Here is a 19,172-nt window from a genome sequence, read left to right as displayed (position 1 = left end):
CTAACCCTAAGACTCGCCCATTTACTTTGATTGAGCTCGGAAGAGGAAATCTAGGTTGGGAAAGATTAATTAATAAGAATTTGGGTCATTAAACCCATCTAATAACTTGAGCTAGGAATAGGAAAGTTACTTGAGATTCAATTGGTTGTGCTTGATATCACACTCTAAGGCTTGGAAAAGCTTAGAGTGAAATTCATTGATTTGGTTGGAAGACTTTCAATGAGATTGCAGAAACCATTATCTATTAACATAAACCTGCTCTTAGTTGTAAAATCATGAAATACATTGGATCGTTACTTGAGTGTAATTTCCTTTGTATCCAAACTTGTGGCCATTGATCATTTTACCCGCTTTCTAGTTAGTTTAATCATTGTTAGTTCTTAAATCAAAAACCAAAATATTATCTATCGTTTGGCTTAGCTTGGTAAGTGAAAGTTCCTTACTTTCTTAATCGCCTAGTATATTGTTCCTTGTGGGATCGACCCCGACTCATAGTTGGGTAAATTATATTGCATACGACCGTGTACACTTTTTCTTTGAGGAGTGGATTTGGACGTTATCAATTTTGGCGCCGTTGCCGGGGAACAATTTGGCGTATTTGGGTTTGTTTGGGATTTAAGCTTGCTTGCTTTGGTCCAAACTTGTGAATATGTGTTTTTGATTTTTTGTGTTTCTTTGTGTTAGTTTTTTTTTTTGTTGTTGTTATTTATTTTTGTTACTTGTGTCTTTATGGCATCTTGGAATGAAAATGGGTTTGATGGTTGCAACCTATATCTTGATGACCCATGTCCATATTGTGGAGAACCCCACTTTTGGCAAGATTGTGAAAATGCTCCCGGGAGAGAGATGTGTGCACCGTCTCAACCCTATGATGAGAGTTTTTGTAATATATGTGGTGGTCAAGGTGGACATTGGGGTGATTGTCCTAATTATTTTGCTCCCCCTCCCCCAAGTTGTTCTGAAAATGCTAGTTGTGCTTTTGAGTTTGATAGGGACAATGACATGATAAGTGAAGGACAAAGTGTCGGATATGAAGGCATCATGGAAATGCTCCAAACATACTTAGATCAGGAAGCTAAAATGGAGGAAGAGCGAAAGCTTGTCCAACAATCCATTTTAGAAAATGGAGAAGCTATGAAAAGAATGAATGATTCATTTGAGGATGCCAATTCCTCAATTGTCATGGAAGTGTCTACTCCTCAAAATGAATTGGTTGAAGAAAAGATTTCATATTTGAAAGATGAGCCCGACAATTCTTGTGACCACAATGAAAGTTGTGAAAGTGAGGAAGTGGTTCAACTTGAAAAAGAGCAAAATATTGATGAAGAAATCTCCAATTCTAAAAAAAAAAAAATTGAGGAAATTTTGAAAAGCATAATGGGGAGGAATAAAAACTATGGGCAAGTCTTGACCAAATTGTGGGAAGAAGTTCAACATGGAGATGATGAAACTATTCAAAAGGTATATCTCACCATGGATGAATTTTTACAAGAGTTGGACGACTCTCACAATGAAGAAAAACTTGACAAGATGGAAATTTTGAGCCAAGATTGGCTAATGAATCAAGCTCAACAACTTGAAGCCTATGGGGATCACCGTGAAGGCATTTCACGGATGATGGAAGAATTTCTAAAAATGCATTTTGAGCAAAGTCAAGGAGTGGAGCTATTTGAAATTGTTATCCAAAAATTGGAGGCCGAATTGAATGCAAAGATTGAGGCATGTGATGCTCAATATCAAAAGGCCATGGATTGTAGTTTTGAGTTGGTTTCCAATGAAGAAGAAGTCAAGATTGATTTTCATGAGCTAATGGTAAATTGCCAGCCTACCAACCCAAAAATAGTGAATGATGCCGAAGTTGAAGAAATGATACTAGAGTTGCATAAAAAAGTTCATACAATAATTTTTGAAGACTCTAGTTCATTTTTGGGTAAGGATGTCAAAATTCATGCAAATTTGGAATTTGAGCGCGTTGGACCTCATTCTAGCCATTTTTCAACGTTGTGCTTGGTGAATGATATGGAAGTTGAACCAACCAAGCCTATGGAGAATTTTGGAGATGAAGATCAAAGCGTTTTCATTTTGAAGTTTGTTATGCCAAGAAGACAAAATGGCATGCCTCACTTACGGGCCAAGAAGTGCAAAATGCGATACCCAAAAGTTGGCCTCCTTGTTTTTCTACCACCGCCCCATGAGCGTCATCATGATCTTGATTCAAAGTTGGGGCGCAAATTCATATCTTTTAAATGGAAGAAAAAGTGGTAAAGGTAACCGTCGTGCCGCGATGTTAACTTAAGCGCTTGGTTGCCTACGTTAACTTAAGCGCTTGGTGGGCGGCAACCCATCGTTTTCAAAAATTTTAAGTCATTTTTGAAATTTTATTTTTTTTAGAATAGTTTATTTTATTACTTTTGACTAATCTGCAATGTTTCATAATTTTTGGAATTGTTTTGAGCAGGTCGGGGTTTCAAAGCAGCCACAAACCAGTAGCTGCTGTTGAAATAGATCCCAACAGCCACACCAAGTTTTCAGGTGACATCACCTGCGATTCGCAGGTCATGCTTGCGTTTCGCAGGTGCTGACTCAGTGACATCACCTGCGAGTCGCAGGTGCTGACAAAAAAAAAATTATTTGCCCTCAAACTATTTTATGTTTTGTTTTGATTATGTGCAGTGAGGACACTGCAATGTTTGTAGGTGGGGTAGCATGTGGTAGCATATTATATTTTGGTTATGCTTGATTTGTGTCCTTGACGGGCTTTTGTCTTATGTATGGATATTGTGTGCCCTTGTCGGGCTTGTTTTGTGACTGTTGGTATGGTTGTGAATAGACGTTGTTGCAAATGGAACTTGCTCAAATTTTTGAAGATTTTGTTTTGTTGGCATGTTATGGATTAGTCACTTTTATTTTTTTATTTTTTTTCTTAGCTTCTTTCATTAGTCTTGTAGTTTAGGTGTAGGTGCTCCTTTGAGGAAAAATGTGGAAACTCTTGGCTTGTTTGGTACTAATAGAGTTAGTCTCTTGCATGTAAAATTGAAATGCGAATATCCCTCCAAATTATTTTGTGAAAGTTAAAAAGCAAGGTGCATAAGAAAGAATGATTTTTATGAGAACTTTCTGGCTCATTTGGTGACTCTTTACCTACTAGTTGTGTTTACTTTAGATTATGAGATATTGCACTAGTTGTTCTTGCTTAGGAAGTGAAATTGATCCATCTTAACTAGTTCATATGCCATGTGTGGTGAGTGTTTGTTTGAATAATTCTTGTGTTTACTTTTATCATCTAGAACTTGCCCGGCTAGTCTTTCAATGCTAATTTTGATTATGTTGGTTAGAGAGATGACCTTGGGCTATCTTTGTGATTTTTGAAAAAGCCTCTTTAGCCTTTCTAGCCTACCATTGCATAAATAATATCACTAGTAACCCCATTTGAACCTATGACCTTTTCTTTGATTGCCACATTACAAGCCTTTACCCTTTTTGATGAAAAGTCTCTCTTTTGAACCTTTCCCTCCTTGAACATGAAATTGTGAATTTGAGGCCAAAATCCTAAGTTGGGGATGTTAGTGTTGCTTGAGAGTGGTGAAGGTTGGTGTTGTGGAAAAGTCAAAAGAAAGGAATAAAATTTAAAAAATACAGAAAGGTTGCAAATGTGCAAAAAAATGTATCTTTGTGAAAAAAAAAATTAGAAATCAAGAAAATGGTTGCACAAAAAGAAGTTGGAATATTTGGGGAAACTAGTATGCAATGGAAGGAGTGATGTTTTGAAATGAAGAGGAAAGTGGACGAAAGGTTTTGTGTAGTGTTCCAGGAGGGCGTAGTCACTTGTATCCCAAATACTTATCCTACCCTTCCCTAAGCCTACATTACAAGCTTAAAAAGTTCATGTGTGATCTCTAACCGAATGTTCTTGATTTAGTGATGATTGAAAATAAGAGCAAGCTTATGGTGTGATATTTGTTAGCACTAGAATTTCTTTGTTGAGTGTGAGTGACTTTGTGTATTTGTCCCTTGCGTTGTTGTTGTTGTGAATATAGTGAATATAGTGATTTTGGGATTTTCTTTCTTGTGAGGGCATATGGATTACGATAGATTGGTGATGTTCAAAAATTCCAAGTTGAGTCAAATGAGCATATCTAGTAAGCTAGTGGTTTTGAGTCACTTATTGAGGCTTGAGTGTTGTCGCTTGATTGTTTTGAAACTTTATTGCATTCTTAAAATTGTATTTTGAAATGAGGGAGTTATGTGGTTGAAGTTTCACATGCTTGTAGCCTAATTATTTGTACCAATCAAAGTCATGTTTTTGTGCTTAAAGTGGATCCTCATTGAGATTTTGGTTTTGACTTGCTTGAGGACAAGCAAAGACTTTAAGTTGGGGGTGTTGATGTGCCGCGAAATTACGGGATATTCGATGCTAATTCCTTAAGCTTTTGTGACTCTTCAAGCACTTTTGTTGTTACTTTTTGTGTATTTATGTTGTTTTGTAGGATAAGATGTCCGGAGAGCATAACGGAGCAAAACGGAGCAAAATAGAGCAAAAATAGAACAAGAAGCACTTGCTGCAGCATGTTGTGCATGCGAGCAGCACTTGCTGCAGCATGTGCTGACAGAGATATTTGCACAACATGCTACGGTTTGGCACAACATGCGACACAAGATGCGAGTAGCATGTTGTGCACGCAGGGTATTTTTGTCCACATTTTGTTTCCGTTTTGGCACTTCTATAAATAGAATGCTAGGGTTTGTAAAACTCATCTTTGGCCATTTCATACAAGTTTTGGAGAGTAGGTTCCTACACCACACTTTGGGGTTGAAGATTTGGTTGAGCATTTCTTAAACATTTAATTCATTTCTTCAATTCCTTGCTTTGTATTGTATATCTAAGTGTGTAATATTTATTTTCTTCACTTGAATCTTGTTTATGGAAATATTCTATGATTAAAGTGTTGGATGAAACTCTTGTTTTGTTTATGTATTGAATGATTTTTATTGCTATTGAAAGGGGTCTTTGTTGATTTAATTAATCTTGTTCTTTAATGTTTCTTAAGGGATTAGCTAACCCTAAGACTCGCCCATTTACTTTGATTGAGCTCGGAAGAGGAAATATAGGTTGAGAAAGATTAATTAATAAGAATTTGGGTCATTAAACCCATCTAATAACTTGAGCTAGGAATAGGAAAATTACTTGAGATTCAATTGGTTGTGCTTGATATCACACTCTAAGGCTTGAAAAAGCTTAGAGTGAAATTCATTGATTTGGTTGGAAGACTTTCAATGAGATTGTAGGAACCATTATCTATTAACATAAACCTGCTCTTAGTTGTAAAATCATGAAATACATTGGATCGTTACTTGAGTGTAATTTCCTTTGTATCCAAACTTGTGGCCATTGATCATTTTACCCGCTTTCTAGTTAGTTTAATCATTGTTAGTTCTTAAATCAAAAACCAAAATATTATCTATCGTTTGGCTTAGCTTGGTAAGTGAAAGTTCCTTACTTTCTTAATCGCCTAGTATATTGTTCCTTGTGGGATCGACCCCGACTCATAGTTGGGTAAAATATATTGCATACGACCGTGTACACTTTTTCTTTGAGGAGTGGATTTGAACGTTATCATGGTCCTCATTTAAAAATGTGTGTAATATACTAAAATATCCTTTGAATCTGGTGGTTATAAACTTGTCATGTAGGATATTTGAATTGTCAATTTACTAAATAATTATGTGCTTGTATCTAATTTTATTGATCAATTTAAATAAGCAAAACAAGTTATTGATGTTATCGTATATTATAATTTCAATAAATTGATACAACAACATACCAAGTGTAGTTCTACAGGTAGGGTTTGAAGAGGGTAGAGTGTACGAACACCCTACCCCTATATTGGTAGGTAGAGAGGCTGTTTCCGAAACAAAATGGGCTCAAAAAAAGCATATCAATTTCAATAACTTGATAATCATGATGAATCTAATTAAGTTTTAAAATCAATAATGTAATATAATTAATATTGGAGCATATGACCCTAAAACAATATCATAATTCAATATAAAAAATATTACATTTCAGTTTTAATAATAATTCATTAAATAATAATCATCACTGAATTAGCGAATTTAATATTTATTGATATTTGCTCACCCCTATCTTGGTAGGTAGAGAGATTATTTCTAATAGGCATTCGGCTCAAAGAAAGCATATCAATTTCAATAACTTGATAATTATGATAAATGTAATCAAATTTTAAAATTAATAATTTAATATAATTAATATAGGAGCACATGACCAGACAAACAATATCATAAATTCAGTATAAAAAATATTACATGTCAGTTTTAATATTAATTCATTTAAATAATTTTGTAATTATAATCATCACTAAATTAGAAAATTTAATATTTGTTGATATTTTACTTATTTTTTTTATTTTACTTTTATATATTGGATTATGAGATACTTCAGATATATTTTAGAATGTCTTTTTTTTTTTTTCATGAAAAGAGTTAATTTGTTCTACTCTATTTATTGTAACTTATATCTTTCCAATTCCTTTTTGGGTTAATTAGATTAAACTCCCCTATAATATGATTTGGTTTCGGATACATTCTTTCTATATTAAATCAAACACTTATATTCCTTATATTATATAAATCCTACACTTGCACTCCCTCTGAGGTATATCCGAAATTAAATTTTTGAATATACTTATTTAAAATTAAATTAAATTTTAAAATTAGAAGTATTTTTGTATTTGTTTTTAAGAAATTTAATAGAGAAGATAAGCCTTTTTAAAATCTCTTTTTTCAAGCATTTGATTAAAATAGAGAATACACATATTCTGAAACATGTATCTTTCGAAACTTATAATAAGAAATGAACATTGATTACTTAATAAGATATCCAACAAATAGTAATAACTTTCCTACACTTTAAACATGTAACTTACTTTCATTTATTTTAATTATAGTATTTTATTATATGATAATTTTTTATTTATTTATTTATTTATTTATTCGTCTAGTTATTGACAACAAGTCTAGTTATTGCTGCAAGACTTCAAGTCTTTACACCAACGACTACGAGTAAGTACTTCGAGTCTTCCCTCACAGCACCTAATATACGTTTCTCAATAACTTTTCCAAATCCCCTGTGCTTTTAAACACAAGTGCTGTGAACAACTGAGTTCATAATCTAATCTTCCTCTTCTTCAGATAGGATATTGATTTTTTAATCAGTAGGTTCGATATGGCTATCACTTCATTTGTAAGCTTCCTTCTATCTCTTCTTCTAATCTTAGTTCAGGCAAAGGGAAACAATGATTCAACTTGTCCAAAGTCCTTTGCATGTGGAAATTTTACTGACTTGAGCTTTCCTTTCTATCTTTCTACACAACCTGACTGTGGAATTATTTCTATGTCTAGTTGTGATGCTAAACCATTTCCGAAAATCCGACTGCTTCCTGAAGAAGATTGGTACTATGTTACAGGCAGGCTGTTTGATTATACAGTTTTTCTTGTAGATCCGAAGCTTCAAACTGTATTGAGGAAAAACAAGTGCCAAGCTTTTAAAAAAAATATCTCCCTTCTAGATTCTCCTTCTGTTTCTTTCAAAATTCTCCCTCTGAGTATGCGCGACTTCTACAGATGCAATAGCACTGGTAGTACCCCGAAGTACGACCAATTTTCTGGTTATAAAAGGTACAATAATTGTAAAGGCTTTAGCATATACTACAATCTTCCGGGAGATGATGAAAAAGTCATTCCAGCAGTCAATCTTACTGCCAATTGTTCACTTCTCCAGCTGCCAATTCGTCCAACATTAGATGGCAACTTTTTTAGTCCTGGATTTCTAGTAGAATGGAAACTCTCTGATGACTGTAACAAATGTCACTATAGTGGAGGTCAATGCCAGACTGATAAAACCAACAAATTTTATTGTCACAAAGGTAAACATTCCCAAATAATCAATATGTTTGAAGTCTAGTGTATATTTCTTAGGGTCCTTTCTTGTTTTCACATCACATATCAATAATATTTCATTACATTATCCCTTTTGTAGATGCAGCAACGACTAGAAGAAGTATGGTGGGGCTGATTCTAGGTTCAGGTAGTTTAATATATATATTAAGCTGCAATGCAATTTCCTATTACAGTGTTTCCATGCATATCATTTAAGTTTACATCTTTATAGTGGTATAAGGCAACACTTCTCTAGAGATAAAGAAACATAAAGAGACTTAAATTCTTCCAGTTCAAAAGAACAAGAAACTTAAATTCTTTAGGTTACACAAAACGTATGGATAGTGGAGTTAAGGGAAATTCCTTCTCGAATGTCTGGCAGTAGAGGAATAACAGATGTTTTAATGATAGGTGGGAAAACATAATTCATGTTAGATCTAGATGTTTGAAAAATCTATTCTTTTGGGGTAGGAAGAACATTGTATCGGATATAAACTCTATGTTAGATCTTTAGATTCTTTCAATATATAGAAGGAAACTTTCTAGTCTGTACTCTTTCTTGTACCTTCTTGGTAATCATTAATGAAGTCTGTTACCTTTTCTCATAAAAAAAGAGTACCAATTTCTCTTCCAGGTTTTGGTGGAGGCGGGTTGGCGATGATAACTTGTTTAATTGTCTACTTTATTTGGTGTTACAAGAAGAGGAAATTTAGTCCGTCCCATTTCCTCTCAACAAAGAAATTCTCCGATATATTTAAACATGATGCCGAGGGATGCAATGTATATTTTGGTGTCTCAGTCTTCTCGTATTCAGAACTTGCAGAAGCCACAAATGATTTCAATTCCTCTAGAATTCTTGGAGATGGAGGTTTCGGAACTGTTTACTATGGTGAGAGATTTCCTAATCCAATTGAACTATGCTTCAACTATTCTTCATGTGCCTAATTCTTGTTCATGAATGACTAGGAAAACTTAAGGATGGAAGAGAGGTTGCTGTGAAGCGCCTTTACGAGCACAACTGCAAACGAATACAGCAGTTTGTAAATGAAATTGAGATCCTTAGTAGACTAAGGCACAACAATCTTGTCACACTTTACGGCTGCACTTCAAGGCGAAGCCGTGAGCTACTCCTTGTCTATGAATACATTCCTAATGGAACTCTTGCTGACCACCTCCATGGTGACGGCATGAAGGACAGATCACTCGCATGGCCAATCCGCATGAACATTGCCATAGAAACTGCTGGTGCATTGGCTTACCTACACGCTTCTGACATAATACATTGCGATGTGAAGACTAATAACATACTCCTTGATCACAACTTTGGTGTTAAAGTTGCAGATTTTGGGATTTCAAGGCTCTTCCCAAATGATGTCTCTCATATTTCAACTGCACCCCGGGGGACCCCTGGCTATATCGATCCAAAGTATCACGAATGTTACCAGCTGACTAGTAAAAGCGACGTCTATAGCTTCGGGGTTGTCCTTGTTGAACTCATTTCATCAATGCCAGCTGTGGATATGAATAGGAAAAGTCAAGAGATTAATTTGGCTAACTTTGCAATAAACAATATCATAAAATCTGCATTTAACGAGTTCATCGATCCATCCCTGGGGTTCAATTCAGATACCAAAATTTGGGAAATGACTACTTCAGTGGCAGAGCTGGCTTTTCTGTGCTTGCAGACAGATAGGGACATGAGGCCTACTATGGTTGAAGTTTTGGATACTCTAAAAGAGATTCAAACTAGTAACTTTGATAATGAGAAGAGATCCAAGTCTAATCTCCATGGCTGTGAAACTATAATAGTAGCAGCTCCTTCACCAAATTCTGTGACTGATAAATGGATAACTTGCTCTAGTATACCTAATTCAAAGTAGTTATATAACCCCTTTGTTTGTTATTGATTTAAACATTGAGAGATTACAAATGTGTACTGCTGTGATAAGTTTCTTGAGCTATGTATCTATGAGTGAAAGTCGTTCAATTTTTAGTTTCAATATATAAGAGCTTAAGTTATATACACTGGCAATGTAAAGAATTTTATTTTATTTATGCAATGCTGCAGTACCAACTGTCAACGTGGTACTGCCAGCAGTCTCTTGTATTATAAAATTGACTTTTACTAATCAAAGAAAGATTTTTACTCTATTTGTCAGAGCAGGTTTTCTACTTCATTTTCAAGCTTATCGTACATATTTGTTACAAACAATTACTTGTTATTGCAGGTAACTTAACCCAATGGTATTAGAATATTATACACTATCAGTACACAGAAGAGGTCGTTGAACCCTCGCAAGTCGGAATGTAAAAGGGATCACAATAGTGACAGTGGCTCCTCCGTCGAAAGGCCTCCTCTTTGTTTTGGGGTCAAAAACTGGTGAAACAGAAAATAAGCGGGAGAAGTTGAAAAAGGAAAAGGGAAGAGAAGGAATGGAGAAGGTTAGAGTTATGCTTATCTGCCAATTGAAGAACATGCGGGTTTAGAAGCGTTTAAAACAGTTATTTTTCACAAGGTGAGGTACTTATATCACTATGCACTCTTGTTTCAATCTTAGTCATAGATTCATAGTGTCTTGGATTCTCGGGTGAGTGTTTCATAAGCTAAACAACAACAACAAACCCAGTGTGATCCCACAAGTACGGTCTGGGGGGGTAGGAGGCAGACCTTACCCCTACCTTTGTAAGGTAGAAAGGTTGTTTCTGGTAGTCCCTTGGCTCAGAAGGTTTCATAAGCTAGGGATGAAAATTAATGATGAGTTCTTTTTCAAATTCTTGAAGAAGATGGCTTGGGACCTTGCAAATTTTCTAGCTTACACTGTATATACTCTGCCAAACTTGAAAAACTTTCTTGGTAGTTTCTAGTGAGAAAATGAGCAAATGGAAGGTTGAATATTTTAACCATAAGAAGGAGGAGATATGAGGCTGACTGCTAAGTATGCACTGTTCTTTTTACATTTTCAGACTATCTTTTGCTGTGTTTTGGGATGTGATTAGAACCTTTTTCTTTTCCTTTTTTCCGTTTGTCACCTTTGGATGTATAGCTTCTATTTTCTACAGTTGAAGTCATCCGTTTTTGGAGACTTTGGTCCTGAAAATGATGAGAAATGGTTGTTATAGTGCAGAGTCAAGAATTCAAGTCTTTCTACTGGTATCAATTGCTACAAAAGCTAATGTGAACATTTCCTTTTTTCTTCACCTTTCTTTTCCCTAATAAGTACAACCCTTCTTATACGTTTGGTTCCACGTGTTTCTTTTTGACATGTAATGAAGAAAGTGTTTAGAAGTTATTTCACTTGGTCTTATAAGATATAGACCGGTGAGCTTTCCTCTTATTGCAGTAGGATCAATATGGCTTTGGCTTCTTCTTTTATTTGTTTCCTTCTATCTCTGCTTCTGATTTTAGTTCAGGCAAATAGCAGCAATGATTCTATTTGTCCAAAGCCCTTCTTATGTGGAAATCTTACTGACCTGAGATTTCCTCTCTTTCCCCACAATCTGACTGCGGAATTGTCTCTATGTCTGCTTGTGCTGCTAAACCATTTCCGAAAATCCAACTGCTTCCTGAAAGAGATTGGTACTATGCTTTACAGAAGCGTAATTCATCAGTTTTGCTTGGGGAAGCTTGAAACCATGTTGAGGCAACACTAGTGCCAGGCTATTAACAAAAATTTCTCCCTTCCAAACTCTCCTTCTATTGCTTTCAATATGCTTAATCTTAACAAACTTCTTCAAATGCAACACTACCAGTAATTATTCCCTAAACGTTACCCTCCTTTTGTTGGTTATAATATGTACAATGGCTGTGAAGGCTTTAGCATATACTACAAGCTTTCCCGAGATGGTGATGAATACATAGGAGTAGACAATATTCCTACCAACTGTACACTTATCAGATTGCCAATTCAGTCAATTCATGGTGATCTGTTCAACTGTTTCGGTCCCGAAATTCTAGTAGAATGGAAACTGTCTGATGACTGTTACCAATGTCACCATGGTGGAGGTCAATGTCATACTGACAAAACCAACAAATTTCGTTGTCAGAAAGGTAGACATCTCCATATAATGTGCTTCATTTTCAAGGTCAAGTTAACATTTGTTAAGGCCCTTCCTTATTCCATATCACTAAATGATATGATGCCATAACATCATCCCGTGTTTTAGATAGTAGAGAGTAATAAGAGCGAAAATATTCTTGGTTATGTGATCGTGTAAGATAGACCACCGTAAGCTAGAGTATATTCACAACCCATGCTGGTTTTTGTTTTGTTGGCTTCTTTTTGTGTCGTTATCTTCTCATCGTAGTTCAGGCCACACAATCTGATCGTGCTCTGGTGTCCATGCTTGATTACACCTGGATGGGGACCCTAAGCTTGGACCACTTTGTGACATCAAATATACATCCAGGCTTCAAACTGTCTCCATTGCCAATTAAACTATTATTCTCCTTTTTCCTTAATAAACATTTTCGCTTAACCAGAGAGAAGTTTTTATAATCTGAAACTCACAAGCGTTAGTGTTGCAGATATTAGCAACCTAATAGCAGGGACACCAAAAAGGGGTCACCTATGGACAACCTGGCTCTTGGTGGCCACAGGTTGTTAGGTTGTTGCACCCCATTTTTACCAAAGGCTAAACAAAACACAACTTATGGAGATCTGAAATAATTAATTATGTACAGAGTCGCCACCTAGCATTTAAGGTATACTAGGGTACCTATAAATTATTAATATATGCAGCTTAACATGGTCTACGAAAATAAGTGAGATTCTAGGTAAGAGTTCAAATTATTCCAAAGGGAAGGTGTTAGGCATCCTTCAGAATCCACAAATGTGGTTCCCGGCTGGACCAATTTAACTATTCGAGGGATGTGTAAAAAGACTTGATTATTACTTACAAAAATTAGTAGAATTTAGACTAAAGAATAACTAATATGACTATTCACATAAATAATCGTGCAATATGTATTTTTTACATATGTGATATAATAATTACTTTTTTAAAAAAAGGTTATGTGCAACTTAGAAACTTGGGTATGTGACAAAGGTATAAAAAGAAAATGGACATGAAATTATTTTGCACTAGAAGTGAGTTAACTAATTTAACTAGTTAAGTATGTACGCCTAATCAATTAATTATGAGAGTACATTCTAAAGCCTAAATATTGAGGCAAATCACCTTATTTATTCACTTGAGTGTGCTAAGCTATTGAATTAAAACTCTAGCGAAACATGATAACTATAAGAATATTAGCTACAAAAATAATAACTGCCTAAAATTAATTTGTCTAAAACACATAAAATTTAAATCACCTAAGCAGATCATAAATAAATACAACCAACCTACACCCTAAAAAGTAAAGTTTCACTATATTTTATGCTTGCATAATTTAAGAATGTCAAAGAAAATATAAACAAAGAATTTAAGAAGCTATTTGAACTTCTTTTGAGTGTCATCTTCAAAAAGTAACTCCGGATACCTGCGTGAGACTTAATAAAAATGTTAGTAAGAAAATAAATAACTATCGGATGAATTAAAGAAATAATGAATAAACTTAAAAAAAAACCCGTCTTTGTACATGGAAGGCCTTGGAAATCGACGGAAATTTCTTCATCGGCCAAATACTTTCATATGTTTGTCCAGTACAAAGGGTAACTGGATCTTGCATGGGTTCCAAAGAAATTGGACAAATGAAAACTGAAGGAATTTCAATTGAATCAAGTTCCTCCATCATTTTTTCAAACTCAACGTTTTTTATGTAATACCACCATGAACAACCACCCCAAACATCAAAAGATGGCAAATACATAGGCATTTTTGCTGACCCTTTTAGTCAGAGAACAAAAAAAAAAAAAAACTAGTAAAGAATATGTTAAATATAGAAGTGGAGCATCACATTTAGAGAGGAAAAATGAAGCGTGTGGATGAAAAAAAAAAAAAAAAAGAGTCTTTGCACTCTTTTGTCTTCTTTCTTTTGCTCAGTGACAAATACAACAAAGATTTGACAGTAGGGGGGACATAGACATATTTTCTTTTATCTGAAACTCTTTTTTTTCCTCTGGTCAAAAGAACCGTATAGTGCTAATTTTCACCATCATTATCATCATAATCAAAACACTATACTTACAGGATCTTTTTTTCTTTTTCTTTTTTCAATACACCAAAGCTATAATACACTTTCCTCACTTCCCCTTCAAACTCCAAAAGATTGAAATCATTCCAAATCCACAAATAAAGAACCAATCAAATCCAAGAAAGACAAAACCCCACAAAATAAAGAAACAAATTCTCTCAAAATTAGCATAAAAAATTCTTAAGGATTTGAACTTTGAAAAACCCCAAGATTCGGATCAGGGAACTAAAGAGAGAAATGAAAGGAAGTTAAAGAGAGAGAGGGAGACGAAGAAGGAGGTGCGGGGGCTGTTTGGGGTGCATCGCCGGAGCTTCGAGCTCCGGCGGGGGAAGCGGCGGCGGCTGTGGGAAAAAAAATGAGAGGGAAAGTGTTTAGGGTTTGGTTTTGTTGGAAGAGAGAGGAGAGAAAAATCTGAAAATTAAAGTGTGTGTGTGTATAGAAGATGTGTTAAAGATGAGTTTATAAAAAAAATAACCCCTTCCATTCTTTATGTAACACCCCGCATTTTGGGACTGAGTTTAAGCTCATATCATTAGAGTTCTAGTGGAAACATGGAAGGTTTGAACGTTTTGCGAAAATGGTTGATAGGCCTATTTCGGGCAGCGATAACTCCTTGATCGGTTTGGAATTTTGGAAGGTACTATCAATGAAGTTGTAGTATGTAGAAATACCTTTCTAACGATATAAGGATCAAGCCAATCAGAGATTGGAGCAAGGAGATATGATCGTCTCAATATGGCTAATAGTAAGACACTTGAAATCCTATAGAATCGGCTAAGTTTTTGATACGTCTGCCTTCCAGTCAAATTTCATGAAAATCCGTTGGGAATTTGAGAAAACTTCCTTGATGAAAGTTGTATCCCTTTGAAATAGATTTCCAACGGTATCTTACGGGGGTCAAACGGACATCTGTGCAAAGAGTTATGCCCATTTTACTGAAGCCTATTCGCTGGAAGTTCTGCCAGCGTAACGGTGACGTTACGGGCCGTATTTCGTGTTACGGCCCGTAACAGTGGACCGTAACGTCCCGAAAATTTCCAGAACCTCACTGGAAATTTTCACCAAGGTACGGTACCAAGTTACGGTCCGTACCTCGTGTTACGGGACCGTAACAGTGACCGTATCTTGGTCCGTATATACGTTTCGGGTCACCTGACTTCGGGAGGCCATAACCCTATCATAACTTGGGAATTTGGGAAAACTCAAAGAACGAAAGTTGTAGATAATTGAAAAACCTATCCAACCATTGGTTGTGGGTTCACAGGAGACGTCGGGATAAGGAGATATGGACGTTTTAAGACAGCAAGGTCTCAACCCGTTTTCAAGTTGGGTCAAACCCATTTTCCCTTAGTATAAAAGGGAAATATAACCCTAGCAGCCCATTTCTTTCTCCAAATTCAGATTTTAGAGAGAGGAAGTGAGAGAGAAGGGAAATTAGAGAGAGAAAGTAGAAAATCAACCAAGTTTAAGGCACCGAATCCCAAAGCTCGTGAAGGAAAAAGTGTAGTACAAGTCATTGTCGTCATTTTAAGCCCAAGATCGGACTTGGGGGTGTTGATTTCGTGATTATGTAACACCTCGTAGCTTCGGGCTAAGATTTGTATCATAAGATGGGGTATAATAAACCCAATTTGAGTAGTGTATAAATGATGTTTGAAACCCAATCAATACATGAGAAGAGTCTTTGGGCAAAGCAAAGTTGAAAACCACTCTACGGGGCATGTTTGCAAGTGAGTTTATAGAAGGTCTTACTTCCAACGACCATATCCCCATTATTAATTTGGAATTTGGGAAAACTTCCTTGATGAAAGTTGTAGCCCTTTGAAATAGCTTTCCAACGGTATATTATGGGGGTCAAACGGACATCCGTGCAAAGAGTTATGCCCATTTTACTGAAGACTGTTCGCTGGAAATTCTGTCAGCGTAACGTGACGTTACGGACCGTAACACGTGTTACGGGCCGTAACAGTGGACCGTAACGCATCGAAAATTTCCAGAACCTCACTGGAAATTTTCACCAAGTTACGGTACCAAGTTACGGTCCGTCCCTTGTGTTACGGGACCGTAACAGTGACCGTATCTTGGTCCGTATGTACGTTTCGGGTCACCTGACTTCGGGAGGCCATAACCCTATCGTAAGTTGAGAATGTGGGAAAACTCAAAGAATGAAAGTTGTAGATAATTGAAATACCTTTCCAACCATAGGTTGTGGGTTCACAGGTGACGTCGGGATAGGGAGATATGGACGTTTTAAGACAGATAGGTCCCAACCCGTTTTCAAGTTTGGTCAACCCATTTCCCACTTAGTATTTAAGGGAAATGAAAACCCTAGCAGCCTCCATTTCCCTCAAATTTCAGATTTTTAGAGAGAGGAAGTGAGAGAGAGGAGATATAGAGAGAGAAAGTAGAAAATCAACCAAGTTTAAGGCCCCAAATCCCGAAGCTCGTGAAGGATAAAGTGTAGTACAAGTTGTTGCCGTCATTTTAAGCTAAAAATCGGACTTGGGGGTGTTGATTTCGTGGTGACTACCCAAAAAGGTAATGTTTCTACTCCCTAATCATTTATAGTTGTGAATTGATGAATTCTTGGGAGAATAATAATTGGGTTTGTGGAAGAGAATTATATGAACTATGCTAGAATTGTTGGATTGTTGAAATGAGATTGTTGTATTCATATGGATGATGAAGAATGATGTTAATTACATCTAATTGAGATTGTAGTATTAGCTAGAAGTAAAATAATGGGGATTTGGTGAAGAAAACACCATTTATGAGGGTTATAGAGCTTCATGCCCACTAAGTGTTTGATAAAATGCTTAGATGAACAAAACATGGATATTGTTGCTAATATAGAATCCCTATGACTTGTATTACTATAGATTGAAGTTGAAGGGATTGAAGGACATTGTGATACGCCCAAAAGCGGGAAGTTAAGGTATGTAGAACTTCCATCCATATGTGGGAACCTCTACGTTCTTCCCCATGATCCGTTTCGTAAAAACTATGAAGTTCAAATCCTAGGGCATTAAACCCAATGTATTGGTAGCCTGTAATTATGTATGTATGTACATGAATTCCGTATATATGTTCGTCATTGTGTTCCTAACTTTCCATTACGGACATTAGGAATCCTAGCTTAATCCATGAATTATGAATTCTTCCTCATGTGTTCTCATTATGTTCATATGAAACTGCATGAGTTATTTTACAAGTTATAAACATGTTTTCAAGTCAACTACAAATATATGATTATGAACTATTATATTACTCCTAAATCAAGAACATGTTTACAAGATATTTCATGAAACCATGTTTACAAGTTATTTCGTGAAATCATGATTCCAAGACAAGTACAAGTAAATTCACGAAAGTCAGGGGCTTCTTAGCCAACTATATTATGTTCATGTTTTTGGGAGTTGCACGAATTACCGAGAAGGCTCAGATAGCCTGAAACTATGTAGCCACCATAGGACAAGGATTGCTCCGCCCAGTTAGGACGATACCTTAATTTCACACTGAATGGTTCCATCAGGTACGTTATTACCTTATACCCTGGCAAGGTATAGGGGCTCTGCTGGTCCGGCGAGGTACCAGACTCCACGTATCCACGTGGTGATATCATGTTGTCGGTTTATGAAATGCTCTCCCTACTTATCATGTTTTACTCATGTTATGTATACGTATATGTACTCATGCTCATGCTCATGTTCATGTCCAAGTTTTCAGTTTCAGTCCTTATCATGTTATTCCATGTCTCATGTTGTTTCTTCCGGTTGCTTTACATACCAGTACATTCAATGTGCTGACGTCCCCTTTTATTTCCCGGGGGCCTGTATTTCACGATGCAGGTATGGAGTTACAGGACGACGCTTCTGATCATTAGGATTTACTCGTACCAGCTTATCGGTGAGCCCCATCTCATTCGGGGTTTAAACATTGTATTTCTCTGTTTAGTTTTGCATGTAAAGGTATGCTGGGGGCCTTGTCCCAGTAATTATGTTTTCCAGTCAGACTCATGATAGAGGTTTCATAGACTAGACCAGTCAGTTATGTTATGGCAGACATTTGGAGTCGTATAGCCATTTTGGTTCACTCATGTTTTAAACAAGTACTTTATTAAGTATTATGAATTATTACGTTTTACAAAGGCTCATCATGCATTCACGTTATATTCCGCTTATGTTATGCATCATGATGATTCAGCAAGTCATGTGGTTCGCTCGGTCACATGTAGTCAGGCACCGAGTGCCGTGTTACGTCCAGGCCATGGTTCGGGGCGTGACAGATTACTACTCTTGAAAGGTAATATTTCTACTCCCTAATCCTTTATGGTTTTGAATTGATGAATTCTTGGGAGAATAATAATTGGGTTGTTGAAGAGAATTATATGAACTATGCTAGGATTGTTGGATTGTTGATGTGGGATTGTTGGATTCATATGTGTGATGAAGAATGATGTTAATTACACCTAATTGAGATTGTAGATTTGGCTAGAAGTAAAAGAATGGGGATTTGGTGAAGAAAACACCATTAATGAGGGTCATAGAGCTTCATGCCCACTAAGTGTTTGATAAAATGCTTAGATGAACAAAACATGGATATTGTTGCTAATATAGAATCCCTATGACTTGTATTGCTATAGATTGAAGTTGAAGGGATTGAAGAACATTGTGATACGCTCAAAAGCGGGAAGTTAAGGTATGTAGAACTTCCATCCACATGTGGGAATCTCTACGTTCTTCCCCATGATCTGTTTCGTAAAAATCTATGAAGTTCAAATCCTAGGGCATTAAATCCAACATATTGGTAGCCCGTAATTATATATGTATGTACACGAATTTCGTATCTATGTTCGTTATTGTATTCCTAATCTTCCATTATTGATATTAGGAATCCCAGCTTAATCCATGAATCATGAATTCCTCCTCATGTGTTCTCATTATGTTCATATGAAACTTTATGATTTTATCTAGCAAGTTACAAGCATGTTTTCAAGTCAATTATATATATGATTTCGAAATATTCTTATTACTCATGAATCAAGAACATGTTTGCAAGATTATGACAAGTTATCTTATGAAAC

General features: G+C 36.0%; 1 protein-coding gene across 2 annotated transcripts; it reads left to right on the top strand.

Moving 5' to 3' along the window:
• The first annotated feature begins 7,083 nt into the window (after positions 1 to 7,083).
• On the top strand, positions 7,084 to 10,117 carry LOC132641727 (LEAF RUST 10 DISEASE-RESISTANCE LOCUS RECEPTOR-LIKE PROTEIN KINASE-like 1.1). 2 transcript variants are annotated; one of them, XM_060358808.1, is made up of 4 exons: positions 7,084 to 7,943; positions 8,057 to 8,104; positions 8,771 to 8,845; positions 8,923 to 10,117. In XM_060358808.1, exons 1-4 carry the CDS (start codon positions 7,244 to 7,246, stop codon positions 9,834 to 9,836), a joined length of 1,737 nt encoding a protein of 578 aa, XP_060214791.1. In that variant the 5' UTR covers positions 7,084 to 7,243; the 3' UTR covers positions 9,837 to 10,117. The 2 variants fall into 2 exon arrangements, with proteins under 2 accessions (XP_060214791.1, XP_060214790.1); XM_060358807.1 differs by having other exon boundaries at positions 8,591 to 8,845; positions 8,923 to 10,116.
• The last annotated feature ends 9,055 nt before the right edge of the window (positions 10,118 to 19,172 follow it).

This window comes from Lycium barbarum, chromosome 5 (genome assembly GCF_019175385.1).
Source record: "Lycium barbarum isolate Lr01 chromosome 5, ASM1917538v2, whole genome shotgun sequence".
Lineage (NCBI taxonomy): Eukaryota > Viridiplantae > Streptophyta > Magnoliopsida > Solanales > Solanaceae > Lycium > Lycium barbarum.
Note: the sequence above shows the minus strand (reverse complement) of the source record. Positions and strands in the feature narration are given on the sequence as shown.

Coding starts and splice junctions, on each gene's coding strand:
- LOC132641727 (XM_060358807.1), top strand. CDS start 7,244: ATGGCTATCACTTCATTTGTAAGCTTCCTTCTATCTCTTCTTCTAATC. Junction 7,944..8,056: donor CAAATTTTATTGTCACAAAG/GTAAACATTCCC, acceptor TCCCTTTTGTAG/ATGCAGCAACGACTAGAAGA. Junction 8,105..8,590: donor GGGGCTGATTCTAGGTTCAG/GTAGTTTAATAT, acceptor TTTCTCTTCCAG/GTTTTGGTGGAGGCGGGTTG.